This window comes from Arachis hypogaea, chromosome 17 (genome assembly GCF_003086295.3).
Source record: "Arachis hypogaea cultivar Tifrunner chromosome 17, arahy.Tifrunner.gnm2.J5K5, whole genome shotgun sequence".
Classification (NCBI taxonomy): Eukaryota; Viridiplantae; Streptophyta; class Magnoliopsida; order Fabales; family Fabaceae; genus Arachis; species Arachis hypogaea.
The window spans coordinates 2837225-2854065 of record NC_092052.1 but is presented as its reverse complement, the minus strand read 5'-3'; the positions used below and the strand labels follow the sequence as shown (position 1 = coordinate 2854065).

General features: G+C 35.9%; 1 protein-coding gene and 2 non-coding genes across 3 annotated transcripts; 1 reads left to right on the top strand and 2 right to left on the bottom strand.

Annotated features, from left to right (window-relative positions):
* The first annotated feature begins 1171 nt into the window (after positions 1 to 1171).
* On the top strand, positions 1172 to 5203 carry LOC112766745 (uncharacterized). The gene is made up of 6 exons (XM_072222165.1): positions 1172 to 1369; positions 2905 to 3573; positions 3701 to 4001; positions 4071 to 4180; positions 4259 to 4326; positions 4903 to 5203. The coding sequence occupies exons 2-5, from the start codon at positions 2915 to 2917 to the stop codon at positions 4308 to 4310; spliced, it is 1122 nt and encodes a 373-aa protein (XP_072078266.1). The 5' UTR covers positions 1172 to 1369; positions 2905 to 2914; the 3' UTR covers positions 4311 to 4326; positions 4903 to 5203.
* Positions 5204 to 7611: 2408 nt separating this feature from the next.
* On the bottom strand, positions 7612 to 7715 carry LOC112768674 (small nucleolar RNA R71). Its single transcript, XR_003186075.1, has one exon. It is a non-coding gene; the product is annotated as a small nucleolar RNA R71 (small nucleolar RNA).
* A 4031-nt stretch (positions 7716 to 11746) lies between these two features.
* On the bottom strand, positions 11747 to 11853 carry LOC112768691 (small nucleolar RNA R71). Its single transcript, XR_003186091.1, has one exon. It is a non-coding gene; the product is annotated as a small nucleolar RNA R71 (small nucleolar RNA).
* Between the last annotated feature and the right edge of the window lie 4988 nt (positions 11854 to 16841).

The following is a 16841-nucleotide window of genomic DNA, read 5'->3' as shown; positions in this document are numbered from 1 at the left end:
ATTTAAATGTTAATAAAAATTATGAATTATCAAATAGGCAGAGACTCGAAGAACATATAAAGATTGAATCGCATTAAAATTATTTGCTTTTCGCTGCTCCACTATTTTTTTTATAGTTATTAGTCTTTTTTGTTGTTAATAATATAATCCTTCTTATATAATAAAAAAATGATATTTGATCTCATATCTAATTGTTTATTGTTTTTAACTTTTTTAATTTTAAGATTTGTGTATGTGATGACGATGATTTATATTATTACTATTAAAATAGGTAGTGTTTTTATTTTTCTATTTTTAGATATTATATAAAAATCCTCTACTGAATAATTAAACAAATAAATAAAATTTACTATCTTATTTATTATCATGACAAATAATAGATTAAATATTTTTTTATTTTATTCAAATTTTTGATGATAAAAGACATATTACAATGAAAGATATGATATACTTAAAAATAATAATTATTAATATTAATAAATAAGTATCAATAAATTTTATAAAGGAATAGTATTTAGTCTGGGCATAGCCCGAATTTTATACTAATATATCTAAACAGATATCAACTTTAGAAAAATGAAATTTTAATTATATATCGTTGGATTTAGCATGGGATTATTTGATAGTAAATTTTTTTTTATTTAAAAAACCTAAATTCATCAAATAAATTTTTTGTTGGTGTCGGAACCAATTTTTTCCGTTAAAATAAACAACTCGCACACACTCCCTTTAAAAAAAAAAAAAAACCAATACCCCAAGCACTACACTTAGATTTATTGGATTTGTTGCTAAAATATCAATATTAAACTCAAAACTTTTGACAGATAAGCAATAAGCAATAACTCGTACAAAAGAAAGAATTAATTACATTTTTCGTATAATCTCATCTCTTCTTCTATTATGGATAGACTAATTTTTTTCAATGATTTTGAATTTGTTTTATTTAAAATTTTTTTAATAATATTTATATATTAGTGGTCGATCAATTGAATTACAAAATTTTTCATAAAAATAATATTTTTTAAAATTCAATACTAGTTTTTTTTTTCAATTGCAAAATCTGTAGTTGTTTAATAAATAAACAGTTTCTAAAAAGATTTCCTAATAATAATAAAAAGAGATTTTCTTTGTCGGATAATATCCGACAGTAACTAGCGTTTTTCCTGTAGTATCAACGCCGCAAGCTGGCTCACGCACTCCTCAAAGACGCAGCCTCGAGCCTTCCACCCTCGTCGTCGCCGCTGGTGGTTCGCCTCTTGTTCGTGTCTGCCTCTGCTTGCCTCTTGTTTGTCCTGACCTCTGTTCCCCTCTTGTTTGTCGTCTGCCTCTGCTCGCGTCTAGTTCGCCGTCACGATTTGCCTCTAATAAGGTGATGTGCAGTAGATTATTAGCTCATTGTTTATTCTGTGAAATTTTGTAGAATATTTTTAAAGTTCTGACGTCATTAATATCTCAGTCCCAATACTCCTTACCAAACGCTACCTTAAGAAATTGAATATGGGTCCTATTAGAATAGGTTGTGGCCGCAAAGAGATAGACATTTGCATTCGGAAAGGGAACCATAGCAGCTGATAAAGGTAGCTGGTGGAGAAGAGCTGGGCTAAGAGCTGGGGCCTTAACAAAAAAGCTGCTGGAGCGACGAGTGTGACATTTGGCTTCCCCGAGAATAACCCTGTGAAAGGCACTCCGCGGGAATGGGGTAATATCACTACTTTCAGAGATGGGAGTGAGAGTTGGGATGAGCTTTGTAGCGATGTGGGGAGTCATGCCCCTCCTTTGAATGCCTTGGACCCAATTCAATCGGTCCTTCAAGTTTACCCTTTTAGTCGCCCTCTGACCCTTCAAGAGTCACATCATCTCATCGAACTCCGTCTTTAACGTATTCATCCTTTCCTCCAAGGCAGCGCTAAAAAGAAAGCTCACAAAGCTTCAAGAACAAGGGCTCTGGTGCCAAATTGTAAGAAACCAAACATAGAAACTAGAAGGAGTAGTATAATAGTGTTATTCACCCTGATGAGTCTAGATCTCAGCAACAATCCAACAGAAATAGGGCCCTATAGGCTATAGCAACCCCACTCTCCAAGCCAATTCCCAAATTCAGCTCGCCTTTCCTTTCCTACCCTTACACCCCTCTTTCCCCGATAGCAATTACACGCGCTATGCACACACCCACAGGTTAGCATGGCATTCCCCTTCTCTCAATGTCTCCCCAAGACCCAAGTTATCAATACTCGAGGACCCACTCAATTTTTCCAAATTTTCCACTCTCTGATTCTTCTTAATTCCAAAATTGTCCCTGAACCTTTTGCGCCTATATATCCACTACACTGTAGGGTATTTATCTGTGTTTTAAAATGGTGGGTACAACAGCGCCATGGCGATATGGCCTTGAGGATTTTGTTCGTTCCTTTCTTTTTGTGTTCTTTTTTTCAATTTACATAGGTTCATTATGTCTACTTCAAGACAACCAATATTTTTTTGTTGAGTTTTTAGTATTTGACTGTGCCATAATTGGCATTTAAGTTCTATGTCTAATATTTTTTGGTGTGTTATGACTTGATGTTATGTTTATTTGTTAAATTTGCTGAATTAATTGCATGTCTTGTCAGTAGATAATTGCTTATATTAATTAGATTTTATAATTTATTACATGTGCAGTTTTTCTTCTTTTTTGTGCATACATGTATTTTTTAGGCCATCTGCCATTTCCTGCAATGCAATACGCCATAATCCGGCATATTTTGGCTCTCAGTGATGACTCGCCATCAACAATAAAAAACTATGATTTATCATCGAAGCTATTAGATGCTTGTTTGCGAAGTAGTTAAGTTACAAATTAAAAAATTGCTTGAGTCTTAATGATTATAATTTTCTTTTGATGTCATGTTTTTTTAACTTAGGTAGAAAGCACGCCATGTCTTTAACACTTGAAAATGGTGACTTTTATTACAATTACGAGCAAGGGTCTAGTGATACCACATTAGGAGAAAGTGGATTTTCAGATCTGCCTTCCTTTCTTCCATACCGGGTGACGGTCCGTCAATTTTCTGAAAACAATGACCATGATAAATTAAGGCGTTGGTTTGAAAGACAACTAGAATGTACTATTTACGACAAGAATATTTTCTTGAGAATGAATTTCCTAGATTCCTCACAAAAAAGGATCATTTCAGATTGCTACGAATTGAATTTAGCTTCTTGGCTAAAGACCAAATCAATTCTGAAGGATAATTGGGATGCAAGTAGTTGGTGGAAAACAATCAAAGAAGATTTCATGTTGATCTTTAAACCTATTTTTGAAGGTTTAAAGAAATTGCATCTCCAGAGACAATATCATGGGAATTTAACTTTGACATATGGCATCAAAGTTAAAAAGTGCGATACACAAGTATGTGGTATTCTCACCGATATGGTGGAGCAAGATGGACGTGCTGATTTGGATAGGATGCTATCTACTGATGTCCAAATGTTGCAGCTCATCATAGAGCAAGTTGTGAAATTCCCAAACCAACAATATTGTATACCTGCAGAGGTTGACGAGTTATGCTTCCGTCAACTCGAGCTCCATACGAGGTATTTTCTTTTTTTTTCCTCTAATAAGTTTAAATGATGTGATACGTGTTTAGGAGGGCATTTTCGTTCCTTCGTTCTTAATTCCTTATTATGAGAGAAACCTTAACTTGAAATAACTTCCATGTAGGCAATACGCCCTAAGAATCGAATGGGCTCTGGATCCGGTTCTCTTCTGGAATGTAAACAGAAGAATAAACTTTTTGGAAGCACTCCAATGGCTGTTTTATCCTCACGGACAAACACCGAATGACGAGATTATACTTTGTTCTCAATTTCGGAAATGGGATTATAATCATAACGATGCATGTTTAACTGAAGTCTACAAGAAGAGCATACGCAGCAAAGCTAAGATTTTTGACGACGACTATAGTGTACTCACATTCTATCGGAACTGCATCCAGCATGGAAACTTTAATAAATGGAAAGAGGTAATTAAAATTTTGAATATGTTTCTCTATGATAGGTTACTTTTTTCATATTGATTAATTCTTTTGCAGGCGAATTCTCCTGAAGAACTTCACGAGACATTTATGAGATATTATAATCTTTTACTTCCAAGTATAGAGACCATGAATGCTATTTTAGCGCTTGAAAATCCCTCTGGAAGGTTAGTAATCTAAATGCTGTTCAATTTGTACTTCTCTCTTTTTTTTTTTTTTTGCTTATTTTAATTATTATTTTTCAGGATGAAAGTCTTAGTGTGGTCATTAGCATATCAAATCGACTTAGTCACATAGAGGATATGTGAAAAAGGTTAGATTCATGTCTACTTGTGTGTTTAGTTTTGCTAATTGATGAGCTACTTCTCCATTTCATAAAGACAAGAATGCATTTGTTCACTCTAGTATTCATTGATCTGATTTATTATAATTGCAACATAAAAAAATATCATCTATATCCGCCTGAAATTATACTACCAAGATTGAGCTTACTGTAGAAAGAATCACTGGATATGGAGTGAAAGGTCAGTGGTCCCATTTTAATTATAAAATGCATGGAAACATTTATCCAAGTTGTATCAATAAATGCCTAAGTCTTTCCATCTCAACTCTACAAATGCAACTAACAGAGTTATTTTTAAGGCTGATGAAATGAAATCTGAAACAAAAGTTGCAATAACATTAACGTAAACCTTGGTGCAATTATGCCGTAATAGCTTTCAAGTGATCAATCTGTCATGGACATAGTATTATTTGACATTAGAGTAGCCATGATTTTTGTTGTTTTAATTTCTAAATAAACAAAACGAAGTGACCAACTATTTGAGTTCGTAATTCTGAAATTTCCATAACTTTCCTTTAAATTTGTGTCTCCTGCGAACTTATGCAGATTTATGCAAATGTGCTTGCCGAAGAAGTTGTTGCAAAGGAAAATCCAAGAGGATTTTTAAAAGAAAAACCTTAGAATTTCTAGTTTGTTCTTGGGAATCTCATCTGGGACAAGTTCCAAAAACCAAACTCCAATTAAGATCTGCAGAGTGCCTAGTACTTTATTATTAATTTGCACTTAGTGACCTGTTTTGAAGTTTTAATAGCAGTGAACTCCTTTAATTTTTAAGCAGATTGTGTTTATTATTTCATGAACAATCGTTTCTGAATTTTAAATTACGAGTTTATATTTATTGTTGTTATTATTTGGATTAGAAATTAAATTAAAATATTAATCAATCAGTACTCGGGTTGATAATGTTAACATAAAAGCAGCCAATAATGGATGAATGCTGTGATAGAAAGTTGACAATGGTGATTATTATAGGATATTATAATTGTAATTAGAAAAATGATATTGCCACTCCTATTTTTAGTGATGTCATTTCACACATGATGCCACATGATTTTTTTGCATTGTATATTTGTATAAATTTATATAAAAAAGAATGATATTATCAAAATAAAAGTCATAATATTCATTCTCTAATCATTATTCTTTTAGTTTCTGTACAAAAATTAAACTTATTTTATTTTCCCTATGATTTAACTCTTCTTTTGAATTTAGAGACATTTTGGCCAACAATCAATTTGAAAAGCTACTAATTTGCATTATTACATATGAGTTGGCAGCTTGCCATAGAAAAATGTTAGGAAATAATACTTTTAGCATAAAAAAATGGATTTTCTAGTATTAATTTAAATATGTAAAATATAAATAGGAAAAAATGTTAATCATTCCAGCATCTCTGGTATTTACTTTATAGTCTCTACTATATTCTTCGTTAATATGTTATCTTCTTTCTTCTATGTGTACATTCATGATGAATATATTAGCAAGTAGCAACCCAAATTACAATAGGAAATCTATTCTATAAAGAAACGCACACAATCAAAATATGTTCTTAATGTTCATCATGATCTTCAAAGTGTTCTTGGTGTTCATCTTGATATTCAAAGTGTATGCATTATTTATTTTGATCTTAAATTTTTATGCATTGTTTCATTTTGTTGTTTTTCTCTCTCCTCATTAAAAATTCAAAAGTAAAAAAAAAAAAATATCGTTTCCTTATTCTTTTCAAAATTTTCGAAATTTTGAGTTGACTTGGTCAAAAATTTTTAAAATTTAGTTGTTTCCTGTTAGTCAAGTCAAAATTTCAATTTAAAAACTTTATCTTTTCAAATCTTTTTCAAAAACAATTCTTTTTCATTTTTTTTTATGATTTTCGAATTTCATTCTTAAAATTTTTCAAAATCTTTTTCATTTTTCTTTTAATATTTTCGAAAATTTTAAAACTAATTTTTCAAAAATCTTTTTCTTATTTTTATTTCATATTTTCGAAAACTTTACTAACAATTAATGTTTTGATTCAAAAATTTCAAGTTTGTTACTTTCTTGTTAAGAAAGGTTCAATCTTTAAGTTCTAGAATCATATCTTTTAGTTTCTTGTTAGTCAAGTCATCAACTTTAATTTTAAAAGCAAATCCTTTTAATTTCTTTTTCAATTCTTTTTCAAAATAAGTTTCAATCATATCTTTTTAAAATTTTAATTTCAAAATCTTTTTCTAACTTCTTATTTTTTCAAAATTTATTTTCAAATCTTTTTCAACTAACTACTTGACTTGTTTGTTTTAATTTTAAAAAGTTTACTATTTCTTATCTTTTTCAAAACCACCTAACTACTTTTCCACTTCTCATTTTCGAAAATCACTAACCACTTTTTTAAAAATCTTTTTAATTAACTAATTGTTTTAGTTTTTAATTTTCTTATATTTCTTTTTCAAATTTTCGAAACTAACTTAATAAACAAAATAAAAACAAAAATATTTTCCCTTTTTTTCTTCTATTATTCGAATTCTCTCTCTCTCCTCTCTCTTTCTATTTATTTCATTTATTTACTAACACTTCTCTTCTCATAATTCGAACCCCCCTCTCTCTGTGTTCGAATTCTTCTTCTTCTTTCTTCATTCTTATTCTTTTATTCATCTACTCACATAAAGGAATCTCTATACTGTGACATAGAGGATTCCTCTTCTTTTCTTTTCTCTTCTTTTTCGTATGAGCAGGAACAGGAATAAAGACGTTCTTGTTGAAGTTGATCCTGAACCTGAAAGGACTCTAAAGAAGAAGCTAAGAGAAAACAAAGCACAACACTCCGAAGAGGACCTAACACAAATTTTCGAAAAAGAAGCAGAGAAAACAGACATGGCAGCCGAACCTGTCAACAATGGTGGAGATGCAAGGAAGATGCTTGGTGACTTTACTGCACTAACTTCCAACTTCTATGGAAGAAGCATCTCAATTCCTGCAATTGGAGCAAACAACTTTGAGCTTAAGCCTCAATTAGTTTCTCTAATGCAGCAGAATTGCAAGTTTCATGGACTTCCATTGGAAGATCCTCATCAGTTCTTAGCTGAATTCTTGCAAATCTGTGACACTGTTAAGACCAATGGGGTTGATCCCGAGGTCTACAAACTTATGCTTTTCCCCTTTGCTGTAAGAGACAGAGCTAGGATATGGTTGGACTCACAACCTAGGGAAAGCCTGAACTCTTGGAAAAAGTTGGTCAATGCTTTCTTGGCCAAATTCTTTCCACCTCAAAAGATGAGCAAGCTCAGAGTGGAAGTCCAAACCTTCAGACAGAAGGAAGGTGAATCCTTCTATGAAGCTTGGGAAAGATACAAGCAATTGATCAGAAGGTGTCCTTCTGACATGCTTTCAGAATGGAGCATCTTATGTATATTCTATGATGGTCTGTCTGAATTGTCCAAGATGTCATTGGACCGCTCTGCTGGTGGATCTCTTCATCTGAAGAAAACCCCTACAGAAGCCCAGGAACTCATTGAGATGGTTGCAAATAACCAATTCATGTACACTTCTGAAAGAAATCCTGTGAATAATGGGATGACTCAAAAGAAAAGAGTTCTTGAGATTGATACTCTGAATGCCATATTGGCTCAGAACAAAATATTGACTCAACAAGTCAATATGATTTCTCAGAATCTAACTGGATTGCAAGCTGCATCCGGCAATACTAAAGAAGCCTCATCTGAAGGAGAAAATTATAACCCTGAGAATCCTGCAATGGAAGAGGTGAATTACATGGGAGAATTGATGACAAGTCATTATATGCCTACTTTTCAAGCTAATTTCACTTGTTTCATTAGTTTTTATGCACTTTCTTACATTGTAAGTTAGTAATTTGGAGTGGAATTGCATGGTTTATTTGAATCAATCAACCACCCTTTAATTGGCATAAAATCATGAGGTTTAAGCTTGAATTAATTGAATTTTATATGAATTTTAAACCTTGTGAATTTGTTGATACTTTGATAGGTTGTTTTGATTACTTGTAGGTGAAGAAATTGAAGAAATAAAGAAAAGCATGGCCTAAGGAATGAAAAGCGTAGCAACACTCAAGAACAAGAGCCCAAAGCTCTTGCCAAGAGCGCTACATTAAAGACAAAGGAAATCGGAAAGCCAAAGCTAGGCTCTCTACCAAGAACCGAGCACTACACTTGAAGGGGAGACAAGGCAAAATTTTCAAAGCTAGGCTCTTGCCCAAGAGCTTTATCGGGCTCTCCTGGGAGGAAATTCAAGGAAAATGTGTCTGTGAGCGTCCAGCCTATGGCATCTTTGTGTTGTTTCAGCACTTGGATAAGTTCTTCTTCTTGCTGCTCGCTCAAGCTTGAGTTGATGATCACAGGGTAAGTGTTGTTCTCACCCAAATATGCATATTTCAAGCTTGGAGGTAGGGTCTTCAGCTCCAGTTTAGGTATCTCTCTTTGATTACTGTCCTTGTGGTTTGTCATGATTGAACTCTCCATGGTTTCTTGTGGTAGTTCTCCATGTGGTATTTGTTGTTCCAATTCCATAGTTCCCCCACATTGCTCTTCTTCCAAAACCCCTTGAACTATCTGTTCTATGGTGTCCACCATCATACATTCTCCTATTGATTCCTTGGGGTAGCTCATTGCCTTGAAGACATTGAAGACCATCTTCTCCTTATGTAATCTCAAGACTAGTTCCCCTTTTTGCACATCAATAATGGCTCCAGCAGTAGCTAAGAATGGCCTTCCTAGGATGATTGAAGTGTTAGCTTCTTCTTCTATATCCATCACAACAAAGTCAGCTGGGAAAATGAATTCCCCCACCTTTATTAATAAGTCCTCCACTACTCCATGTGGGAACTTGAATGTTCTGTCAGCCAGTTGGAGTGCCATTCTTGTTGGTTTGGCTTCCTCAATCCTCATTCTCCTCATCATGTTCAAGGACATGAGATTGATGCTAGCTTCCAAGTCGCACAGGGCCTTCTCAATGTTGATGTCCCCTATGATGCAGGGGATTTGAAAACTCCCTGGGTCTTTCATTTTCTGGGGGAGTTTCTTTTGTATGATAGCACTACACTCCTCTGTTAGCACAACAGTTTCTTTTTCTCTCCAGTTTCTTTTTCTTATCATGAGTTCCTTCAAGAATTTGGCGTAGAGGGGCATTTGTTCCAACGCTTCAGCAAATGGTATATTGATTTGGAGCTTTTTGAAGATCTCCAAGAATCTGAAAAACTGGCTATCCTTCCCATCCTTCCTTAACCTTTGTGGATATGGTGCCTTTGCCACGTAAGGCTTCAAGACTGGCTTTGGTGAGGATGGACTAGGATTGTCTTCTTTCTTCTTACTTTCAGGCTTTTCTGCAGCCTCTTCTTCGTGGTTCTCCTGGCTTGGGGTTGATTTAGTCAAGCAAACAGAAGTTGATTTGAGTGATTTGTGTCTGACAAGAATTAAATTGCATGAAATTTAAAAGGAAAGGGGGAATTGACAAGAATTTAAAGTGCATAATAAGTAAATGGGCTGAATCTTAAAGAACAAGTAAAGTAAATAGCAGAAACTTAGAACGCAAGAAATGTAAATTGTAGAAGCTTAGAGTGCAAGAAAGGTAAATTGCTTGAATCGTAAATGGGTCAGGGAGCAGGGATTGCAGAAATTAAACAAGGAAAAGTAAATTGCAACAAGCAGAGGAGTAAAAGATGAATTGAGTTGAAGTAGATCTCAAACAGAAAAGTAAATCAGCTTGAAGAAGCATTCAGCAAATGAACTAAAGAGAAAATGCATATCTCAGGGGTCAAGAGACTAGAAAACCAAGTCTAGATCTCACTGCCTTCTTTGATCTAATTCAAAAATCAATTGCATGAGAATTAAAGATCAAACAGTAGAAGAAGTAAACTCAAATCTCAATTTCTCAAATGGTGCAGTAAAATGAAAACAGAGAGAGATCTCAAGGTGAGATTGAGACAAAATTTCCTCAATTTTCAACACCCAAGACTCAAGCAAAGTATGTAGAAAAGAAAACAAGAAAACCCAGAGGAAGAGAATTCAATCTCCTTCCCAATTCTCCAGAAAACTCTAAATCTCAATAGCAACAATGAAAAATCAAAGTGAGCTCTCCACCAAAAGTCCAGTGAAAAATTCTAAAGAAAAGCTCCCCTCTGTAAGTCAAGTAAAAATTCTAAAAGAAAAGCTCTCCTAAAACTTAAATACTAAGCTATTTATACACTCTCTTCTAATGATCATTAAGCCTTGAATTTGGGCCTTTGGCCTTGATGGAATTGGGTTGAAGATAGTCTCTGTTGATTGCTTTTGGTCTTGAGAAGAAATCCGTTTGTACTTTGGACTTTGGGATCATTCACGTTTGAGTCAACGTTTGAGGCAAACGTTGACTCAAACGTCTTCGTGTGATGGCATTATGCAGAACGGGTGGTTGCTGTCACTCACGTTTAAGTTTACGTTTGAGGTCAAACGTGAGCTCAAGCGTGATCCTCCCCAAGGCAATCATCAGCTAACATTTGACCTCACGTTTGAGGAAAACGTTGGCGCAAACGTGGCTCCTCCTCCAGGGTATTCTTAAGCCAACGTTTGACCTCACGTTTGAGGCAAACGTTGGCGCAAACGTTGAGCTCCTCCAGGGTGGCTGTACTGTCATTCACGTTTGAGGCAAACATGAACTCAAACGTGATCTTCTCAATGCTGCCTTTATTTCCATTCCTGCCATCCCCTTTCTTCAACCTTCCTCCATGCCTTTTGTTCACCTATCATCAATCAACAAATGTATCAAAGCTATGCTAAAATTATGAGACTTCTTCTTATCCTTGACATATAAGCAATTATAGCATAAAACCTCATGAAAATACATCAATTCACTCATGGTTGACTGAATCCAAGTACACATGAATTTTTACCCAAATGGCTTACTTGTAACTCAAGAAAGTGCATAAAACCCAATGAAAACAAAGAAATAGACTAGTAAAACTAGGCTAAGATGCCATGGCATCAAGGTGAACAATCATGCCAGAGGAGGTGCAGCCAACCCTGCTGGACAAGAGAGGAGAGTTCTAGGATCTTACATCAATCCAAACCTAGGAAACTGTGGTAGCAGCATTCAAAAGCCAACCATCCATGTTAACAATTTTGAATTAAAGCCACAGCTTATCACACTGGTTCAAAACAATTATTCTTTTGGAGGAAGTGCCCAGGAAGATCCTAATCAGCATCTCACTACATTCTTAAGGATCTGTGACACAGTAAAGTCAAATGGAGTTCACCCTGATGCCTATAGGTTGCTTTTGTTCCCCTTCTCCCTAAGGGAGAAAGCATCCAAGTGGCTAGAATCATTTCCGAAGGAGAGCCTCACAACTTGGGAAGATGTAGTCAACAAATTCTTGGCAAGGTTCTATCCTCCACAAAGAGTCAATAGGCTGAGAGCAGAGGTTCAGACATTCAGACAGCAGGATGGTGAAACCTTATATGAAGCTTGGGAGAGATTCAAAGATTTGACAAGGAAATGCTCCCCTGATATGTTCAATGAATGGGTACAATTGCATATCTTTTATGAAGGACTGTCATATGAATCCAAGAAAGCTATAGACCACTCTTCTGGAGGCTCCCTTAACAAGAAGAAGACCATTGAAGAAGCCATTGATGTCATAGAAATAGTGGTTGACAATGAGTATTTTTATACCTCTGAGAGAAGCAACAACAGAGGAGTCATGGAGCTGAACAACATGGATGTAATTTTGGCTCAGAACAAGTTGATTGCCAAGCAATTGACGGATCTCACAAAGAAGATGGAGGCAAGCCAAGTAGCAGCAATCCATACCCAATCATCAGCACAAGAAGAGTCAAATACAGAGGAAGAAGTAGTCAACTACATTGAAAATTCTGCAAGACAAGAGCATGACCCTTATTCCAAGACCTACAATCCTGGTTGGAACAACCACCCAAACTTTGAGTGGAAAAACCAACAAAATCAAAACCAAAATCACATACCTCACAATCCAAACCATTATAACAACTCCACTCACCAACACTCCAACCAAAGACCATATCAGACCACACAAAACAGTTATTCCCAACCACCATATCAAAATCAAAACAATCAGCCTCATCACCCCACTTCTAACCCACCTTCTGAGGACAGGTTTTCTAAGATCGAAGATATGCTTGGAAATCTTTGCAGGGAGTCTAAAGATATAAAAAAATTTCAAGGAGTTCACTACTCTTCAGAATGCAAGATATGAAGTTCAATTTGATTATAACATGAATGCTCAAACCAAGCTCAATTATGTGGTGGAACATCTACCTGGCTTGAACCCAACATTTCCGAGGTATGATCAATACTTTAAGGAGCAAAGTGAGTTGGAAATAGACAGAGTAATACGCCATGAAGACACAGTGGAAAGGACAATGAAAAATCTGGATTCTAGACTAAGTTAAAGGGAAAACAAAAAGGCAAGGGAGAAACTAGCAACCAAGCAGGAGAGAAAAAGAAGAAAGACAAGCAGGATAAAGAATGAAAGGTGGACTTGCTCCTTGTTTATCATATTCAATAAAGAAAAAACATGTCTATTTTAGTTGATAGTTAACTTTTAGCTAAAGTCATCTTGCATTATGTTGTGCTTAATTTAGCCATAAATGTGCTAGACTAGGTGTGAGTGTTTCACTTTCACTTGCTTAAATGTTTGTCTTGTCCCCTGCCCTTTTCAATTTGAATAAAAAAAATGTTTGAACAGAAGTGAATTAGTTCCATTTGGTAAGAAATAAAATAAGGATTGAGTGGTGATATGTATGTCTGATAGTGTAGCTAGCTCACCAATAACTAATAAAAGGTAGAGTGTCCCTCTTTAGTGTAAACTAGGATGCTGTCTATGAATCTTACCAAACAAAATTCCTTGGATGAAAGAAAGAACAAATATGAAAGAAAGAAAAAGAGAAGCCAAAAGTGGCTACAAAAATGGAAGAAACAAAGAACAAGGCCAGACACCAATAGCTTGGACCTTAAGACATATGCGTGTGGTGTCTTTGTACTAGGATCTGGTTGGATGATTAGGTTCTATGGAGTGCCTTAACACTTAGTAACTTGGGTTAACTAACCCGGGATTATCAACCAAAAGTCCATTATCAAGAGCAACCAAGTCACAAGGCATTTAGTAACCCAAAGAGGTGCTGGACACCAATGTCTTAAGGAGAATTGTGAGCCAAGTGTCTGTGGTGAAAATGTGTTGAGTGCAAATAAGCTAAGAAGCTGCTACAACACATGACACTGAGCTGCTAGAATCAAAGAATAAGTTCACAGAAAAAGAAAAATAAAGAAAAGCAATTACCAAAGATGAGTGAATAATAAGAGGTCATAGCAGTATGTTAGTTGATGCTTAAAGGAGACATTCCCTACCTAAGGATCAATACAAAGTGAGCTGCAACATTCTCTGCATAAAACCCCATGAATAACTAATAATGACTTGCTGATATGGACAATACTTTCTGTTTCATTCATTCTTCTCAATAATTCAGTGCTTGCTTAGGGACAAGCAAGATTTAAGTTTGGTGTTGTGATGCCAGGGTATCTTAGGCTAGTTTCACTAGCCTTTTCCTTTGTTTTCAGTAGGTTTTATGCACTTTCTTAGGCAACAAGTAAGCACTTGGATTGAAAGTTCATGCATACCTTGATTCATGCAAACATAGTTAAATTGATGCTTTTTCATGAGAATTATGCAGTAATTACTTGTGTACTAAGAATGATGAGATTTCTCATGACTTTATCAAGGCTTTGATGCATGTATTGGTTGATGACAGGTGAAGAAATGCATGAAAGGAGGTTGAAGAATGGCATGGAAAGAAGAAGGAGAAGCAACGTTGGTGGCCAAAGTTGGACCACCAACGTTGCCTCAAACGTTGAGAGGGAGGCAGGGCAATTTTCTGCATAACTTGCTAGTGCCCACGTTGGTGGGAACGTTGGCAAGCCAACGTTACCCAATGTTGTGCTAAAATGTGCTTTCTGGAGATTTGGAAAGTTGTAGTGACGCGCACGCATGCTATACGCGCACGCGTGGATTGGAAATTCTGACAATCCACGCGCAGGCGTAGGTAACGCGTACGCGTAGATGGGTAACGTTGGACCAACAACGTTGCCTCAAATGTTGGTGGCCAACGTGCGCGATCCTAATTCCAAAATCCTGAATTTGAAAACGTGCAACGAGGCGTACGCGTATACAACGTGTACGCGCGAGCTTCACTTTGAGAATCTACGAGTACGCGTACGTGACGCACACGCGTGGATAAGCCAACGTTGGAGGAAACATTGCCAGTCCAACGCTTATGCCAACGTCTTCGAAAAGCTTTCAAAACAGGAGTTGGGAATTTTGGTTGGTTGATCAATCGTTAATTGGAGAATTGTTCTAGTTAAGCTAAGTCGCAATGGAAATTGGGATTTGCAGAATTTAAATTGACGGGAAACTTAAAGTGCAAGATATGTAAATAACTGGAGGTAAATAACTAAAATTAAAAGGGGAGAAGGGGAATTGCAATGGATTAAAGTGCAGAAGCTTAAATTGCAAGAAATTAAAAGGGAATGGGGTTGTTAAGCATCAAAGTAAATTGCAGAATGTAAAAGAGAATGGGTAGATCAGAAAAGGGAAAGCTCATTGGGGTCAGGAGATGTGATAATCCTCTGGATCAAATTCATTTTCATCTGTTCCTCAATCAATGCATTCATTGATCTCCTTGGCAATCTTAGGTGACTTGATTCCAATTCCTTGGCAATCTAATGGCTATAAGCATGAACAATTGCCCAATTCCTTGATTTAAGTGCTCATGGGAGAGATGAAGATCGGTTGCTGATTCTACCACACAAATTCATAAATCAAAGTATTGGTAGGATTACATGTCACTATATCCATCCAAACCCCAATCTAATTCAATGTGAGAAAGCAACTCTAGCATGATCTCCTCATTCCTCTTCTAAAGCTTAGAGGAGATCCAATTATGAATAGCTTCTTTCCCAAGATAACTATCCAATTTGATGAAGAACAAAAGCTTTCTAGCAAAATCAAGAGAAAAGAAAGAAGAAGAAGAATGAAAACTAATATTGATCCATTGAATTACACAAAGCTCCCTAACCCAATGAAGATGGGTTTAGTTCATCATAGCTCAATTCAAATTACAAAGAAGTAAAAATTCCGAAAAACAAAGACTGGAAAGTAAAAGTTCCAAAAGTCCCTTCAAACTTAAATTCAAAGCTATTTATACACTTTCTTCCATTGATCTTCAATATCTAAATTGGGCGTTTGGCCTTAATTCAATTGGGTTGAAGTTGCTCCAATTGGTTTCCCTTGCTGTTGAGAAGAGAGGAGTGCTTAATTGAAGAATTCTGGTGTCCATGTTTGAGTCCACGTTTGAGGTTAAACGTTGAGCCAAATATTTTCTGAAAATTCAGTTCTGTTGCTTCATTCATTTCCACGTTGAATGAAGTTCTTTCCCCTAGCGTGCCTTGCGTGTTGGTGCACGGAATTGGATCCTCAACAATGGCACCAAAGAACTTGGTGCTCGAAACGTGAATCACACTTTGTCACAACTCCGCACAAAAATTAACCAAGAAATTCTCAACAATTGAGTAAGAAACTTAACACCATTATTGAAAGAAGAAACTTAGAAATAAAATAAGAACAAACTATAAAAACAAAATTAAAATGTAATGAATGATAATATGCAAATGCAACATATAAAAGATGATGAAAATAAGAAAATAAAGAGTGAAAATTTTGAAAAGAAAGTAAGAAAGGAAGAAAGAAGAAGAAAGAAAGAAGGAAGAAAGAAAACAGGGGAGAAATAGGGCACGGAAGGCGACGCGTACGCGTCACGCACACGTACGCGCGGGGGCAGGCGGGACAAGCGACGCGTCGGCATAGCACGCATACGCGCGGATGTGAGATGGCAACCGATGCGGACGCATCATGTAGCTTGCGCGTCAGGTCCGGCACAGAATAGCACAACTTTGGCACAAACTCTCTGGTTTTTGTACCAGGAGTGTGATATGCACCACCGGCGCGCGCGCGCACAGCGCGCTTGCGCGCAGATGCCCTCCTTCTCTTTTTTTTATTAAGAAATACTAAAATGGCTAAAAATCTCCCTAACACTACCTACAACTCAAAAATCAACTACAAATACAAAATTATAAAATTCTTTTTGGTTATTGAAGAGTTTGCAAATATAAACAAGGGAAACTTGCTTCACAAGCAACCAACAACCAAATTATTAAGACAACTATATGAAGAGGAAAAACTACCTATAATGGCAACTCAAATCACTTATTAATCAAATCTAGAAGAGAGTGGAAAGAGTTTACCATGGTGGGGTGTCTCCCACCTAGCACTTTTATTTATTGTCCTTAAGTTGGAGTTATGGGGAGCTCCTCATCAAGGTGGCTTGTGCTTGAACTCATCTTGGAACTCCCACCAATGCTTGGTTCTCCAATAAGCTCCATCATTCAAAATTAATAGCTCCAAGCTTTGATGG

Excerpts from the sequence above, each read along its gene's own strand:
- LOC112766745 (XM_072222165.1), top strand. The coding sequence starts at position 2,915 with ATGTCTTTAACACTTGAAAATGGTGACTTTTATTACAATTACGAGCAA. Across the intron at positions 3,574-3,700 it reads CAACTCGAGCTCCATACGAG|GCAATACGCCCTAAGAATCG; the intron begins GTATTTTCTTTT and ends ACTTCCATGTAG. Across the intron at positions 4,181-4,258 it reads CTTGAAAATCCCTCTGGAAG|GATGAAAGTCTTAGTGTGGT; the intron begins GTTAGTAATCTA and ends ATTATTTTTCAG.